The sequence below is a fragment of the Notolepis coatsorum genome, assembly GCF_963971535.1.
Source record: "Notolepis coatsorum genome assembly, chromosome: 2".
Taxonomy (NCBI): domain Eukaryota; kingdom Metazoa; phylum Chordata; class Actinopteri; order Aulopiformes; family Paralepididae; genus Notolepis; species Notolepis coatsorum.
Genome location: NC_140166.1, coordinates 84,786,187 through 84,804,119, shown reverse-complemented (window position 1 = coordinate 84,804,119; position 17,933 = coordinate 84,786,187). Strand labels below are relative to the sequence as shown.

Genomic DNA, 17,933 nt, shown 5'->3' with positions numbered 1-17,933 from the left:
ATGCCTCCCACTGGTTGGCTGCAGTGAGGTCCCCTCCGGTACACGAGGAGGCAGCCTGTCGCATCTTTTCACTTGAACAGCGCGATCTTTCAGTGGCGAGGAGTAGCGCGTGGGAGACTCACGCTTCCCCCGATACTTCATGATTCTGCTGTACAGGCGCACCAACCGACCTGTAGGAGTCGCTGTCCACAACGTCCAATCCCCACCCACCGGCTTTCCCACCCTCTAACACTGCCCAATTGTGTTAGTATGACGGCCGGCCAAGCCGGTAGCAACGCCGAGAGCTGGGCTCGATACCAGCATCTCCTGCGTTAGTGGTGAGCGCCTTGCCCACTGCGCCACTCAGCCGCAAAGTGACGTTTTTTTTTTAAAACAAACATAATAAACAAACATGACAACACTCGATAAGATATACAAGCATTATTAACAGTGCACATCCAATAAAATCACCATATAGTTAAATGTCTTATACAGGATATACCACCAATACCTGCTATCTAATACCCTACACCTACACACATATGCTCTAGCTCGTACCCCCCCCTCCCGGACCCCCCATTGGATAATCCATCCATTATCCCTCGCTCCTAACCAGACATTACCATTATATGCTAGCTTTTATTTTCTCCACCACTTCTAACCACAATGTTATTTTGGATTCATTGAGACCCAAAATTCTTGCTGTAGATATTTCTTGATAAATCACATCGAGATATGTAATAATCCAGACCTTTCGGCAAATTTTTTCCGGTTGGAACCATCGTGATGCTATCAGCTTTTTAGCCACTGTGATACCCGATAAAACCAATCTCTTTAGCTGTGGGTGTACTGCACACTCTAATAATAATAATAATAATAATAATAATAATAATAATAATAATAATAATAATAATAATAATAATAATAATAATAATAAAATAAACTTAAACTAATACTGATTCTTTTTTTTCTTTTTCTTTTGTCTTTTTCCCCCTCCATTTTTCCTCCGATTTTCTCCCATCCCAATGTTAGTCGTATGCCAATTCCCAGTCCCTTCCTGGTCGCTGCGCACTTACCCCCCACAGTCAGATCATCTGGGAGAGTGGAGGCTACCACGTGCTTCCTCCGACACACGTCCAGCCAATCACCGCTTCTTTTCACCTGGCAGCGCGGATTCTTATCGAGAGGGCGTAGCGTGTGGGAGGACCACACTATCCCCCTCGAGTCCTATCCGCGCTTAGCAGGCGCCCCGACCGAACTGTAGGAGTCGCTGTTTACAACGACCCGGACCCACCCCGCCAGCTTCTCCCACCCTCTAATACAGCCAATTGTATTAGTGCAGACGGCCAGCCAAGCTGGTGACAACCCCGGAGCTGTGAGCTGGATTCGAACAGGCGAATCCAGCTCACAGCTCCGGGGTTGGTGACGAACGCAATCTCCGCTCGGCCACCTAACCGCCCTAAACTAATACTGATTCTAATAAAAACTAAACTAAAAAAAAAGAAATTGTAAACAATAAAAGCTAAACTGAAACTAGCAAACCCATTCTGGAAACTGAATTGAAAACGGGACACAACGGTTGGAGGACCCAGTTCTCCCCGTGTTTGCGTGGGTTTCCTCTGGGTACCCCGGTTTCCTCCCACACCGTAAAAAGACCTGCGTTGTCCTTGACCAAGGTGCTGGAGTTACGCGTCGGTCCCCAGGCTCCGCACTGTGTGGCTGAACCACTGCTCCTAGGACAGTTAGGACGGGTTGAATGCAGAGGACAAATGTCGCCCTGGGGACTAACTAAAGTATACATTACATTACAGTATAACCTTACCGAAGCGACTGGCTCCTCCTTCAACATAGAGTTCATATTTACTCTTGTTTTAACACTTTCACTGCCACACTACAGAAGGTTAACCCTTTCACTGCCACACTACAAAGGGTTAACTTTTCACTGCCACACTACAGAAGGTTAACCCTTTCACTGCCACACTACAAAGGGTTAACCCTTTCACTACCACACTACAAAGGGTTAACCCTTTCACTACCACATTACAGAAGGTTAACCCTTTCACTACCACACTACAAAGGGTTAACCCTTTCACTACCACATTACAGAAGGTTAACCCTTTCACTACCACACTACAAAGGGTTAACCCTTTCACTACCACACTACAACGGGTTAACCCTTTCACTACCACACTACAGAAGTTTAACCGTAGTGAAAGGGTTAAGACGGGTGCAATAAGTGTATTAAAACAAACTGCCCCATTAGCAAAAAAATAAATAAAAAGATAGATTTTTAAAGGATCATACCAGTGTCATTTTAACTTCTCGCCATTACCAGAGATTGTCCCTGGCTCTTTTTAGTGTGACACATTTTGTGTTCATATGTGTATATGGTGGTATGTGTTGGTAGATCTCAGTCTAAACACCATTCATACTGCCACAGATGTTGAAAAGGGGTGGAAAAATACTCCATGAGAATGTTGTTTGAAGTTGCTAGGCACTGTTTCACTTTGGCTAACTACTACTAGAAGCTCTGCACGTCCAACTCCTGCATACCGGCTGCTCCCGATTGATGCTGTAACGTTAGCCAAGATAAAAGGTGTCATGGTTTTCACCACGGTAAATGCCTACTAAATTTTCAAGTTTCATGGAGTATGTTTCCACCCCTTATAAACATCAAGGTAGGCTGAGATCTGCCAAAATATATTGGTAGTGAAAGGGTTAAACATCTAGTGTGGTAGTGAACGAGTTAACCTTCTGTAGTGTGGTAGTGAAAGGGTTAAAAGTCTGTAGTGTGGTAGTGAAAGGGTTAACCCTTTGTAGTGTAGTAGTGAAAGGGTTAACCCGTTTTAGTGAAAGGGTTAACCGGCTGTAGTGTTTTTGTGAAAGGGTTAACCCTTTGTAGTGTGGTAGTGAAAGTGTTAACCCTTTGTAGTGTGGTAGTGAAAGGGTTAACCCTTTGTAGTGTGGTAGTGAAAGGGTTAAACGTCTAGTGTGGTAGTGAAAGGGTTAACATTCTGTAGGGTGGTAGTGAAAGGGTTAACCATTTGTAGTGTGGTAGTGAAATGGTTAACCTTCTGTAGTATGGTAGTGAAAGGGTTAACAGTCTAGTGTGGTAGTGAAAGGGTTAACCCTTTGTAGTGTAGTAGTGAAAGGGTTAACACTTTGTAGTGAAAGGGTTAACCTTCTGTAGCATGGTAGTGAAAGGGTTAACATTATGTAGTGAAAGGGTTAACCGTCTGTAGTGTGGCAGTGAAAGGGTTAAAAACCTTTGCAGTGTGGTAGTGAACGCGTTAACCCTTTGTAGTGTGGTAGTGAAAGGGTTAACCATTTGTAGTGTGGTAGTGAAAGGGTTAAACCTTTGCAGTGTGGTAGTGAAAGGGTTAACCATTTGTAGTGTGGTAGTGAAAGGGTTAAACCTTTGCACTGTGGTAGTGAAAGTGTTAACCCTTTGTAGTGTGGTAGTGAAAGGGTTAACCATTTGCAGTGTGGTAGTGAAAGTGTTAACCCTTTGTAGTGTGGTAGTGAAAGGGTTAACCATTTGTAGTGTGGTAGTGAAAGAGTTAAACCTTTGTAGTGTGGTAGTGAAAGGGTTAAGAACAGGGACACTTGTAATGTCGAGACGTCAGTATGGTCCTTTAGGACTCAATTCAAGATTAAATTACTTGTTGAGATGGATTTTTATTTTTTGTTGCAGTGCACACGGAAAACAATTCAGGAAGGCTACCAACATGATCTAATCATTCCTGAATGTGAGCAAAGCAGCCAATAAGGATCTGTCAAAACTGCTCAGACCAGCACATTGGGAACTAAATATGACAACAGAAAAACAAGCCATTGATTTCTCCACAATCCATCCATGGGCTCTCTCTCTCTGTGCCAGTAATATTGCTTGTGACAGTGTGCATGATTCTTCTGTGTGTGTGTGTGTAGAAGATCTCTGAGGACTTCCAGCGAGGTCTGGAAGATCAGCTGCAGGGTGCGATAGAGATCTGTGGCCAGATTGACCACCTGCAGAACTTCATCACCTGGGCCTCGACGCGCCACCGCAGGGGCCCCATGCTGTTCAGCAGAGAGCTGGTAGGTCCGACTGGCTGTGTTCAGGCTTCGTTCAGGCTTCGTTCAGACTGCAGGCAAATACTGATTTGTTTAATTAATTAGATCTTTCTCAAATCAGATCTTTAACTGCCCGCACTGTTTATTTGCAAGTGATCAGATCCCGTATGCGTGTATGCGCGTGTCCAGACATCACCAGCCTATCTGCATGGGTTGCTGTGGTAACGACGTTAGCTACCGTTAACAACCATAGCTAACTGTTAGCCAAATGCTATGTAACGTTACTAATGTAGTGTTTGTGAGAACAAACGACAACTACAACGTGTTTTGCTAACAGCTTCGCTGAAGCTGCTTTATTTTCCCAGCAAAGTGAGACTAACATGCGTCTAGTGACACAATGAGGATGTTATGAATCATGCTACACATCCCTGTGTCTAAACCACTAGATTAACATTAACGTTAGCTAAATGTAGGTAACGAAAGCTTATCGTTACGTTAACGTTTTTTCCGTTATACACATTGATTAGATAAGCCAACTAAATGGATTAGCTTAGCTAACTATCAGTTAATATTAGCCTGATCTGATGCACCTCCATCACTCTGGATTTTAAATTGTTGTGTGTTGCGAGTGACGCAAAAGACACATTGAAATCCTATTTGAGCGGCTAGAGTGTCTGGACTGAGACACATTGGAATCGCATTTCAAACCACCTCCAAATGTGGTTTGGATCAGATTTGCAAATGATGTGGTTTTTTGTTGTCCAGACTTTCACAAATCTATCTGGATACAGTTTGGATATATGCCAAAATAACGGATTTGGGCTGGCAGCCTGAACATAGCAATAGTGGTTCTCAACTGGTGTGCCCTTTAGAGTTCACTCAAAGATAAAGAAATCGAATTCAATTACATTAAAGGCCCAATTATTTATTTATTTACAATTTCTTTAACCATATAAATGTGGGGTATATTCACATACATATCAAGGACCCAGGGTATCATTGTAACAATTTGTTTGCGTTTGAATCACTGATTGGGCCTTTAACTAAATTTAAATATAATTACATTACTCCATGATAACACTTTTCCCTATCAAAGTCAAAACACGTATTGTTCAGTGGTGAGCAGCAGCTTATATTTTGATATCTTCTCTTATGTGATAATTTCACACTTTATGCAACATTTACAATAAAGATTACTGGGTGTGCCAATATGTTTTGATTTGATTTGATTCATTTATAAGTGTGCTGCGGCATCACATGGGTTGAGAGCCACTCATGTACCATTTACAAGCACATTGTTTCTGACACTTTCATCTTGGAAATATGGTAAATGTAGCCGCAGTCGGATGATGAAGTTTATCATTCATCAAACTGTACCAAGACAACAGTAATAGTTTCATATCGTTAGCCTCATACTTTTTTTTGCCAAATTGAGATTTCTGCCTAACTGTACTCTCCTCACATTGCTGCATCGCCCTGGCTTAGTGCCTATGTCCTCAGCCAATCAGAACGCTTGTTACGTTAAAAAATCCCCATCTGCCTAACTCACTCATATGACTTGTGCATTTTAACGTTACATACACAGGCGGCGATTGCATGACTTAGGCAAGTAAAACAACTGCCTAGTGTATGACGTATGTATGTATGTATGTATGTATGTATGTATGTATGTATGTATGTATGTATGTATGTATGTATGTATGTATGTATGTATGTATGTATGTATGTATGTATGTAAGAGGAAAAAATTCCTAAGTCACGACATATTTTGTTTAAAAGTCACCTTATTTTGTCACGCAATGGTTGTTGTGTTTTTGCAAACTTGATGATACACCTTGTGGTACTTATTTTCAAAATATAAATTAAATACTCTTACACATTTGCTGGAAAATGTGTTTTTTTCTTTTCCAAAAATCGTGAAAAATGACTTACAGTAGGCGATTATCGTACGCGGCTAACGATATGGTCCTACTGTGAGTTGAGCCCTGTGCATCAGGCTCAAACAGATAACCAGCACTTTCTCTGCTTCGGTTAGATTTCTCTCCAGATGCAGCGGCTGCTTGAACCATCTCTCCGCTCAGACTCTTGGGTCCCTGTGAAGATAAAGTTCAACTGGGATGCCAGCTACTGGACTAAGGAGATTTCCTCTTTAGGTAAACTCAACCTACACCAAGCAAAATATTTGTAATTTTACAAATTGAATGCATTAATTGAAGTCAATAAACTTGATGTATTACAATTTGAGATTTTGTAAGATTTTTACGATTGTTATGACGGAGCATTGGCATGTTTTTAATATGTCACCCGGTTACATGTGTATTCATGGTTTTATAGGTCAGTTGGCGGTTGAGGGAGGAAACTGCCCCTATCCTGAGGGTGTCGCCTGCCCCAGCATCCTGAGACCACAGCCTATCACCTGCTTGGCCCCGCCCCCTGCATGTCACAGAGGGCGCGAGCAGGGCTGTGGCTACCAGGCCTGCTGTCAGCCCCAGATGTGTTGCCTTCACTGCATTCCCTCCCAGCCGGGTCTGCCTAGTGCGGACAAGAGTCAACAGGACACCAACCCTTATACATCGGGCTGTGTTCAGTCCACCCTGACCTCCTCCTCGCTGCACCAGAGCCCGCAGCTCCAGAGGTGCTGGGGCGTAGAGGACACCCCGGCCGCGGTGCCCTCCTCTCTGCAGTGTCCTCCTTCACCCGTCCCGACCGCGGGGTCCGTCCAGCTCGCCTGCAGCCATGGCTCTACTTCCCTGCCAGCACCCGCCTCACCCCAGCAGCCCCAGCCTAAATCCCAGCTTCGTCACCAGCACCAGATGGAACACCTTCCCGAAAGCCAGGCACAGCCGAGTGCAGACAACAGCTGGCCGGGACAGGGCCACGTCCAGGGTCAGAGCAAGCAGGGGACGGGCAGAGCTCCGCTGCAGCCTCCCGGGCAGACGGATGTGGACAGAGAGGTAATGACCGAAGAGGACCAGGAGGAGAGAAGGAGAAGGGAGCAGACCCACGGACAAACGGCACTGGTTGACGGCAGAGAGGTGCTGAGTGGAGGACTGCCGCAGGGGTGGAAGGATCAGATGCAGCAGCAGCAGCAGACCCAGGCCTCCCCAGCAGCAGAGCTGAGGAAAGAGCTGCAGGAGAGCAGGCCTCCACCGCAGCTCAGAGGTTCCAGAGAGGGCAAGGTGAGACCATCAGCTAATCACACGTCTACTGTACCTCGCAGCTCCTGAAATGTTCCGATCCACGTTAACGCCATAATGTCATGTGCTTGATTGAGGAAAGACATGTCTTGCAAGCGGTGCCTTCCATTTCACTTTGTGTGTCAACGAAGGTATGATAGCTGCCTCACTTTGTGCTCAGGTGTGCACACATGATCCTGCACACTTCAGAAGACACTCAAAACACTTCAGAAGACACTCAAAACACTCCAGAAGACACTCAAAACACTTCAGAAGACACTCAAAACACCTCAGCACACTCAAAACATCTCCTCATCAACCTTCAAAAGATCTCATCACACTCAAAACACCTCATCACACTCAAAACACCTCATCAAAAACACCTCATCACCCTCAAAACACCTCATCACCCTCAAAACACCTCATCACCCTCAAAACACCTCATCATCACCCTCAAAACACATCATCACACTCAAAACACATCATCACACTCAAAACACATCATCACACTCAAAACACATCATCACACTCAAAAAACCTCATCACACTAAAAACACCTCATCACACTAAAAACACCTCATCACACTAAAAACACCTCATCACCCTCAAAACACATCATCACCCTCAAAGGACCTCATCACCCTTCAAATGACCTCATCACACTCAAAGCACCTCATCACACTCAAAGCACCTCATCACACTCAAAGCACCTCATCACACTCAAAGCACCTCATGGCAAATGGTAAATGGTAAAAAAGCTTTTTTATATAGCAGCTTTTATCCAAAGCGCTTTACAATTTGTTACTCACACTTTACCCATTCACTCACACATTCACACACCGACGGCGGAGGCAACCATGCAAGGTGCCAACCTGCTCATCGGGAGCAATTAGGGGTTAAGTGTCTTGCTCAAGGACACATCGACACGCTGCCCGGGAGGAGCTGGAATCGAACCGGGAAACCTCCGGATTGCCAGACGACTGCTCTACCTCCTGTCCTGAGCCACTGTCGCCCCTCCTCACACTCAAAGGACCTCATCACACACACTCTCAACTCAAGCCATGTTATTTATGCCACACAGTCCTGTTTATGCACATCTCAACAAGTCATCGTCAACAAATGGAGATGGAAAAACTAGTATCATAACCCCTAATTCAGACTGTTGCAAATAGCAACAAATGACAGCTTCATCAAATCACAGCATAATCAAATCACAGCGTGTTGTTACAAAGCACATTATGGCAGGTAGGCTGGTGACCTGGCGCGGTGTTGAGTGCCAGGTAGATAGATGGATTTCCCGCTTTGTTATACACAGTGAAGGTGTGACAACCATCCTCAGAGTCTAGTAGTTCACACCAGCATGATCATCGTCGCAGTCGACGGCTGGAAACAGAGACCGGTTCTTAGTTTTTCCGACGAAGAAAACAAACAACACACGGTAAATCAATCTAGGAAAAGACAGCACTGTTTATTATTAGCACCGTCGATGTCAGAGAGTTGAGCAGCCGCATAATCACCCATCAAAACCCGTTCCTGGCGCGTGATCACAAACATGGAGATGGATTATTCCAATGTTCGCAAATGAGGGAAGAAACAGCTTGGGTGCAGCCACGTATGAACTTAACCTGTCAGTAATGAGACACCTAGGGAATAGTGGGACCTGGCAGCCCCACCCCCGCCCCATCCGTCCTTCTCCATTTTTTCCCTTCACATTTAGTCACATTCCTCCCCTCTTCTCCTGCGGGGGCAGGGATCAGGTTATTTTTCTAAGTGTTTAATCGCATGGTAATTATAAAAGCACACGCTCTGCATCAGCTGGCCTAAATCTTGACGATGATGGCGCAACTAGAAAAAGAGGAGCAGAGAGAGAGAGATAGAGAGGAGAGAGATAGAGAGAGAGAGAGAGAGAGAGAGAGGGAGATGAGGGGAAGCTGAAAACACAGGCTACAACGGAACTCAGGCTTGTGCTGCGGACAGTTTTTGGAGGGCTTTGTGTACAAACTCGGTTAAATTAGGATGAGAGAGAGAGAGAGACTAATTTGTGATGTACTATTCTGCCTCATTCAAAGGAGCACCTGTGATGTGGATTTACATATTATGTTAATTGGTGTTGTAACCAATCCTTTCATTTTCCGGAGGGTATTGTTCATTCAGTTGTGTGTGAGTGTGTGTCTGTGTGTGTGTGGGGGGGGGGGGGGGGGGGGGGGGGGGGCATCTCTCTGGATTTCTTTTGATATTATTTTTTTTACAATACGTTTTATATTTATTTATACATTTGTTTTTTTACAGTGATACAAAAAACAAACATAAAAAGGAAAAGAATAACGGCAGACACACAAATTACTTGTAAAGGATACGGAATATTGCCAGAGAAATCATTGCATATCAAAAGACCCATATGCACAGACATACACACCATTGAATTAGTCTCTGAATAGGCTTTTATGATGTTCCTCTCATTCTGTGTGTGTGTGTGTGTGTGTGTGTGTGTGTGTGTGTGTGTGTGTGTGTGTGTGTGCGTGTGTGTGTGTGTGTGTGTGTGTGCACACGTGAGAGAGAAGCTCAAGTTGTTTCTCCTCTTCAATGTTGTTGAAGGGGCAGTAATCCACAGACCCCCCATAGTAATCAATGGGGGTGTAATTCGGTAGAAAATAGTCCCTACATGAAACTGCTCACAACAAGGTATGTGTATTATCCTGAGTAACCAGGTTATGGTTTCTGGAAAGAGTCTTTGCTTTTGAGTTTTTCAAAAGTATTTGGTAATCGCATCACAAGCTGAGTGCCATTTAGCTCCATTGTAATTGAGTGACGACAGATATCCACAAAACTAAGCGAATCACACCAAAGCGCTCCAGATTAAAAAACTTTATATTTATTTTTTATTTTGGGTGAACTGCCCCTTCTTACCATGCAACGGACAGGGTTGTAACCAATGAGTAGGTCTTTCCAATGGTACCCTGCGTGGGAATGAGTGAATCAGGGATCTAGGTGAAAAGTCACGAGCCAAAACAGGAAGATAATTCTCTGTCGAATGCATTGAAGTCTATGAGAAAATCGTTTTCTGAGCCCTCTTACCTTTTACCAAAACCGCTTCTAATCACTGATTTCTGAACGGATTTTTATGAAGTTTGGACATGTACTACAAAAGACATCAGGCTATGGACCCAGGGTGTCTTTTCAGCCATACCAATGTTTTTGGAAATAATACTTCTGGACTACTAACTAGTACTACTACAGAAAAACGTGAGTAACAAGTTTTTCTACAACTCAAGTTCAGACCTATGTTACTCTATTTCATTAGCACTAAAAGTGAGTTTTCTTTAACACATTAATTGCCAAGAACGAGTATACTCGTTATTGCCTGCCATGCGAATATCGCCAAAAACGAGTTAACTCATTTTTGGGATAGTTATTTCTTTTATTCGCTATATCTATTCATAATTCATGGCTGCAGCCTCTGTAGACCCTTCAGACCCTGTCTGAGCTGGCAGACGGTCAACACCGCCCTCTACTGCCTTGCGGAGCTATTGCATTCCATTGGAAATGGGCTGGTGTGTTTGATGAGCCGATCTGAGCCGTGGGGGCGGAGTTTAAATACTCGGGCGAGCCAGAGGCTTACAACGATGGCATGGAATACTAACCCTGCCCGCCCGTTCATGTGTAACGCTCTGTAATGTCGGGGACATGATCGCTGTGGATAACTGGAATGGCGATCAGATAACTGGATTATTTTTATTGCATTACATCAGATACTAGGTAAGGACTCTATATATAAAATCTTGTGTTGATCTGATATTTCTTTCTACCGCGATCAAAGCTATCTGTGTGTAGGTGTATGTGCTTATTACCGTTGGCTGCGGTGGGGGGGGGGGGGGGGGGGGGGGGGGGGCGCCGCGCTATGGTGGCCATTTCATGTATGCACGAGGAGATATAATAATGAGAATCTAGTGTTGATTTCAGGATGATTAGATAATCAGCCGAAAAATTACAATGTGATGACTGGATTACACTAAAATGCCCTTTTATCGTCTTTTCCTGGAATTACTCAGAATAACCCAAACCATACTCGTATTCAAAACGGTATAAAACGAAAATGTACGGATGAAAAAACAATCTGTTTTATGCATGTTGACTGGAAGCAACTCACTTACAGTCGACGGGTGTATTAGACCCATAGCTATAATATAAGATATATTTTAAGCACCTGCAAATGTCGCAGTCTAAAACTATATCCATTGAATAAAGACCTGGCGATGAAGGGGGATCAGCGCCCCCTGCTGCTGACGGTCAATGGTTCTGACAATGTAAGGGACATGCCTTGACAAAGTAGCATCCTATAAATATCTGGGCATATGGATTGATGAAAAGATGGCCTTTGATGTTCATATTGGGAACCTACCTACTGAGAAAACTTAGACCTAAACTGGGCTTTTTCTTCTGGTTAAAGAAATGTTTCCCGTCTGAAGCCAGGAATAGAATTGTGCAGAGTTCCTTTCTGCCTGTATTAGACTATGGCGATGTAATCTATATGCATGCTCCTTCCTCCCTGCTTAAAAAGCTGGATTCTGCGTACCATACTGCTGCCATACGTTTTGTAACGGGTGCAGGCTCTCGCACCCACCACTGCACTTTGTATCAGTCATTAGGATGGTCCTCTCTGTACCAAATAAGACAATCACACATGTTGATTTTTATCCTTAAGTCATTGCTAGGTAAGCTGCCCTTATATATCTCCAGACTTCTGTCCTTTTATACTTGCTTTTTTAATACCAGACGAGCAGCAAATGGGATGCTTTTAAATGTTCCTTTGATGCAGTCAGAGCTTGGTAAAGCTGCATTCTCCCACTATGCTCCCTTTTTATGGAATACGCTGCAAGTAAAACTTTGTCTAGAGGCACTTCCTACTGTGAATGCTTTTAAAGGTATGCTACGATTAGCCCTTTATGAAACATGTAACTGTTTTACCTGATGCTATTGCTGATCTGATTATGCTCCTTGCCATTGCACAAATGGCCTTCTGTATTTATATTTGAATTGTATGTTTTTTGTTTAATGCCCTGTTTTATGTTGAAACTTGTTGTGTGCCGTGTTGGTCAGGACTCCCTGGAAGAAGAGATCTTGTATCTCAATGGGACATTCCTGGATAAATAAATAAAAAAAAAATGTATCAGAAACTTCAGAATGTCATCTTTCAAAAGAGACCAGGCTCATGCATGTGCTAGTATGAAGTATAGTATTTTGGTTTGCAAAGAAAGTATGCAGTCCTCAAAAATGAAAACTAAAATGGCCAATTTTGCGGGCGCCTGTTAGGCCTGAATAGATAGCACCTGTATATTATGCTCCATGTCAACTTAAGATAAGATAATTCAGGCATCACAGCAGCATGTGGGGGGGGGGGGGGGGGGGTATAGCTAGTACATGATACAGGTCGTACAATTATCGTACAGTGGAGAAGTAAAAATTCAAATGTAATAAAAGAATAGGCAGTGTAAACACAATATAATTGACTCTGGGCATGCGCATAAGGGCAAGTAGGCAGTGTAAAAGGTCAAGATGAGGGTATGTACCTGTATGCCCTCTCTAATTATACTTGCCCTACAATAAATAGTTACAATATATATATAATCTAATCTAATATATATACCGTAATCTAAAAAAATGCTAACTAAAATGCTAAATATATGCTCTGATGAAGTAAGTAACTAACTTGTACCACAGATCGGTGCTATTGAAAGCCTTCCTGGTGTTTCTGTGCGGTTTGTAGAGTGCTGTGGATTTCTGTATATTTTATATTTAAGCATTACATCACGCGCAGGAGTGGTTTGTGAACAATAAACCATGCCTAGGGGTGGTCGTTAGGCCCGAGGCGCAGCCGAGGGTTGTTAGACCCCCCTAGGCATGGTTTATTGTTCACAAATCACGACTGCAAGTGGTGTAAAGCTTTTATACAACTGCCAGATTCATCCAACCTTATTTCTATACAATAAACACACATTAATCGAAGATTTATTGAAAAAACCATCCGCCAGAAAAAGTAGTTCCCACAACTACAAAAAAGACAAGTTGCCTCCATGTGGAAGCAGCTTGAAGTGCATCCAACCAAACTAACACATCCAACTGTGTATTATTGGAATGATTGAGAGAAGTTGCCTCATGTGGAAGCAGCTTGAAGTGCATCCAACCAACTAACACATCCAACTGTGTATTATTGGAATGATTGATTGAAATTTTTATTACCAGATGCAGAATGGGTACAATACAGTACGGCTCAATACACACAATTGTTAAGGGAATGCAGACCTACTTTCCATAGAACTTCATTCTTAGATGCTTCTATATAAAGTAGGTAAAACAAATTAAAAAGTTTTCTTTGCCCTATAGGAAAAAAAACGTTTTCTTCGCCCTATTTTTTTATTTATTTCTTTTAGCCTAAACTTAACCAGTTGGAAACCAGGGGTACAGTAATAAAATTAGCAATCAACCAATCAATCAATTCAATAGACCATGCTCACTTAAAACAGCGCTGCTTCTCTCTCAGTCTGACTCCCCCGCTGTTGCAGACAGGAGTGTGTGTGTGTGTGTGTGTGTGCGTGTGTGTGCGTGTGTGTGTGTGTGTGTGTGTGTGTGTGTGTGTGTGTGTGTGTGTGTGTGTTTGTGGGTACGCCAGCGTCGGACAGTGTGAGAGTGAACGCTGCAGTCAGTGGGAAGGAAGTAGAAATTTAAATCAATCAATTAATCAATCAATCAATCCGCGATTTTTCTTTTGTTCTAGATTGACTCAAGACCCATCAATTACATCATCCAACATTGTTTAAAGGACTAACACATTCCCCTTGACAGAATCGCTTCATATTTAGTCGTTATGGCGCTATCAACATTCTGGCGCTATCAACATTCTCCCGGAGTGAGCCGGCGGAGTGATTATGTGATTCGGTGTGGGCGGGTCCTGAGCCCAGGACCGTGGATTGTTGCCAATAAAGACGTGTAAATGGACTGTTTCAGCCAATCAGAATCGAGAAATTTGCATGCCGTTGTATAATAGAATGTATATACTTAACATAGGAAATGTAAATCCTGGACCGTATTTTATTATTATTATTTTATTCGTAGGCTTATTTGATTCTTTATTCTTAGGCTTATTTTTTATTCTTATTCGTGTTTTGTCTACCTAAATGTTTACTGTGAGCGATTTGTAGTGCCAAATTTCCCTCGGGATGATTAAAGTATTTCTATTCTATTCTATTCTATTCTATTCTATTCTATTCTATTGTGTTCTCCGACAGAGATCCAGCTCACTGGAGACGTCGGTGGTGACGACCCACCGGTGTGGCGTTGACGTGCCGAGGGGCAGCAGGCGGCTCAGCTCTGCCTCGGCGTGCGGCGGGACGAGGAGGAGAGGGAGCCGGTCCCAGAGCATCCCAGCAGAACTGGCAGCCCCGTCCACCAAACTCTCCACCGAGAGGCCCCCGCCGGGGGCCGCCCACTGCCTGGCGACGTCAGCTTCAGACCAGGTAACACCCTCGCGTTAGAATATACTGCACCACAGGCGTAGGTTTGGCATTGGTTCAGCATTGTGTGTGGGGGCGGGGTCTAGCAGCTTAACATAGAATAACAATATATTAAATTAAGAGTATATATATATAAAATAATATTGTATAATACTGTATACCAATATAATATAGTGTAGTATATATAGTATGATTTAGGTATAGTATAATACAAATACAATAAAAAGAATACAATTATATAGTATAGTATATAGAAGTATAATATAAAATAATACATGATATAATAGAACAGTGTACTATAAATATATAGATACATGTGTGGGTGTGTGTGTGTATAAATGAATGAACCTCAGTAAATATGCGATAGATACACAACATTTATTTATTTATGTTCATTTAATTGTGTTGATGTTTTCATTTCTGCAAAATAAGTATGTAGATTTTGTTTGGTTTGGTAAACATTGCCTCCCCCACGACTTTTGAGCGTTAAACACATGCATGCTGGTGTACTTGTATGCACCGATTTGTGCTTTTCTGCATCGATTTATGGTGGAAATGTCTTTATTTGTGTAAAGGAAAAGACAACATTCAGGACGGTACCCGCTGACACAGATATAATGGAATATAATGGAGTAAAGGCGCTCCCATAGTCCAGCAGACTGTACACAGAGCAGACTCCGCGGATCCGCGCGGACTCTTGAGCTTTGATCTCAGCGGACAGCAGACCCACAGGTGCGACGCTCCTATTTTCTGAGGCGCGGACATCCGCGCCGCTGACTTGGTGTCACACAAAACGCTGCTCTGCGTTTTGGTTGACATCGAACTGCATTTAATGTGACGCCGCGCGAGCGATTGGTGGCGCGAGGAGAGAGATGAGCCCGTGAAGCGCGCTCTCTCTCTCTCTCTCTCTCTCTCTCTCTCTCTCTCTCTCTCTCTCTCTCTCTCTCTCTCTCTCTCTCTCTGTCTCTCTCTCTCTCTCTCTCTCTCTCCTCTCCCTCTCTCTCTCTCTCTCTCTCTCGCTGATAATGTTCCCTCTGATCTGCCAGTACAGTAGAACAGACAGAATTGTGGGAAATGTAGTAAAACTGGTGCGAGAAATGTAGGAAATAGACCGCGGACGTCCGCTGAGATCTGCTCGACTATGAAAGCTCAAATAGCCGCACGGACCTCCGCGGAGTCTGCTCTGTGTACAGTCTGCTCGACTATGGGAGCACCTTAAGGCTCTCAGGCGTTCTGTGTTGCTTTCAAGTATTTATTCTCCAGTATTGTTTCTGCACATTCAAAACATATCACATGTGTTTTTTTACATATAAATTTTTTCGTTTTTTTAGAATCATGTACATATAAACAACACATCCTGACAGTCAAAATCACAAGAAATCACATTTCTAAAGATTCGGCTACTCTTACAGGTCTCATATTGTGAGATATTACCCCTTTTGGGGAGGGGGTTGTCTTTCATATTAGCTATATTTTTGGAGGGGGACACATTTGACCTCTTCTCAATATTGGGGGGGGGGGGGGGGGGGGGGGCATGTCCCCTGCAACCCCCCTAAATCTATGCCTATGTATTCCACCCTCAGGGAAGATTAAACATAAAACAAATGTTATTAAAGGAACACACCAACTTCCCCATAGTCAAGACAATGGGTACCATTCTCATCTCTGTATGTACACTGTACATTGTACAGCACAGTGAGAGAGAGAGACCCACATATGATCCACTAAATTCCATGGCCGAAAGGAACAGGAAGAAGAAAACTCTTATTGTACCTGCCCCTACACACATACAGTACGTCACTGATGTAATAATAATAAAAATAATAACTTTATTTGTATAGCACTTTTCATACAGAAGTTGCAGTTCAAAGTGCTTCACAACAGTAAAAAATACAGGCATAAGCGAGCGATGTAGACTGTTCATAGCGCAATGTTTACCAAACAAAACAAAATGTACATACTTATTTAGCAGAAATGAAAACATCAACACAATTAAATTAACATAAATAAATAAATGTTGTGTATCTATCAGTTAATTGCATATTTAGGTTCATTTATTTACACACACACACACACACACACACACACACACACACACACACACACACACACACACACACACACACACACACACACACACACACACACACACACACACACACACACACACACACACACACACACACACACACACACACACACACACACGCACGCACGCAGGCACACACACACACTTATCTATATATTTATAGTACACTGTTCTATTATTTTATATTATAATTCTATATACTATACTATATAATTGTATTATTTTTATTTTATTTGTATTATACTACTAACTAAATCATACTATATACTACACTATTTATTGGTATACAGTATTATACAATATTATTTTATACTGTTATTTTAATATATTATTATTCTATGTTATATACCAGGGGTTTCCAAACTTTTCAGGCCGCGACCCCCGAAATAACAGTGTCAGAGAGCCGCGACCCCCACTATTATAGGAGGTCAAATAAAAAAATAAAATTATAAATGGAAATGTATGGTTGAAACATGCAAACGTTCAAACGCACACATACTAATAAGCATTGGAGGCTTTTAACCAGGGCCGGACTGGGGAAATCATTCAGGCCAGGAAATATAGTGTGAAATATAGCCCCAGTCAGGCCACTTTTTAAGCAGGGGGTCTGGGGGTCCCCACCAGGACATTTTGTTACAAAGACTTCATTTCCTGCATTCTGGTGTAGGATTTTTTTTTATTTGTACCATTTAAATGCCAGTGTTTGTGATGGCATCACAAATTATTGTTAAAAAACAGGCTAGCATAATGATTAGCAACAACACTGATTTTGATGGATTTTTTGTTTTTTGTAAGGGTCCCGCCTCCACCAATCACATGCGGCTCCCTTTGTGTGTGTGAGCAAGAGAGAGAGAGAGAGAGAGAGAGAGACAGTTCTCCAACTTGTGTGGGTTGCAGTGATCTCCTGGTTGTTCCCCACCTAGGTTATCTAACTATTGGCCTGGCCTGCTTCTAAGTTCAATGGCCTGACTGCATTAAAAAAAGAAAATGTTATATATATATTTTGGAAATCTTTTTTTAATTTTTTATCATCATCTGGCGACCTCCCCCCCCCCCCCCTCCCCCCCACGCGACCCCCACTTTGGGAACCCCTGCTATATACTATACTATACTAGTCACCTTCCTCTC

At 42.9% G+C, this 17,933-nt stretch overlaps 1 protein-coding gene across 1 annotated transcript in view; it reads left to right on the top strand.

Moving 5' to 3' along the window:
- trim66 (tripartite motif containing 66) overlaps window positions 1–17,933 on the top strand; it is a gene marked incomplete at both ends in the record, with an annotated part of 52,132 nt that overhangs the window by 15,862 nt on the left and 18,337 nt on the right. The window contains 4 exons of the mRNA XM_084308246.1: window positions 3,910–4,056; window positions 6,068–6,185; window positions 6,367–7,211; window positions 14,492–14,719. Coding sequence (XP_084164372.1) covers window positions 3,910–4,056; window positions 6,068–6,185; window positions 6,367–7,211; window positions 14,492–14,719 — 1,338 coding nt within the window. The remainder of the gene's footprint in view (window positions 1–3,909; window positions 4,057–6,067; window positions 6,186–6,366; window positions 7,212–14,491; window positions 14,720–17,933) is intronic.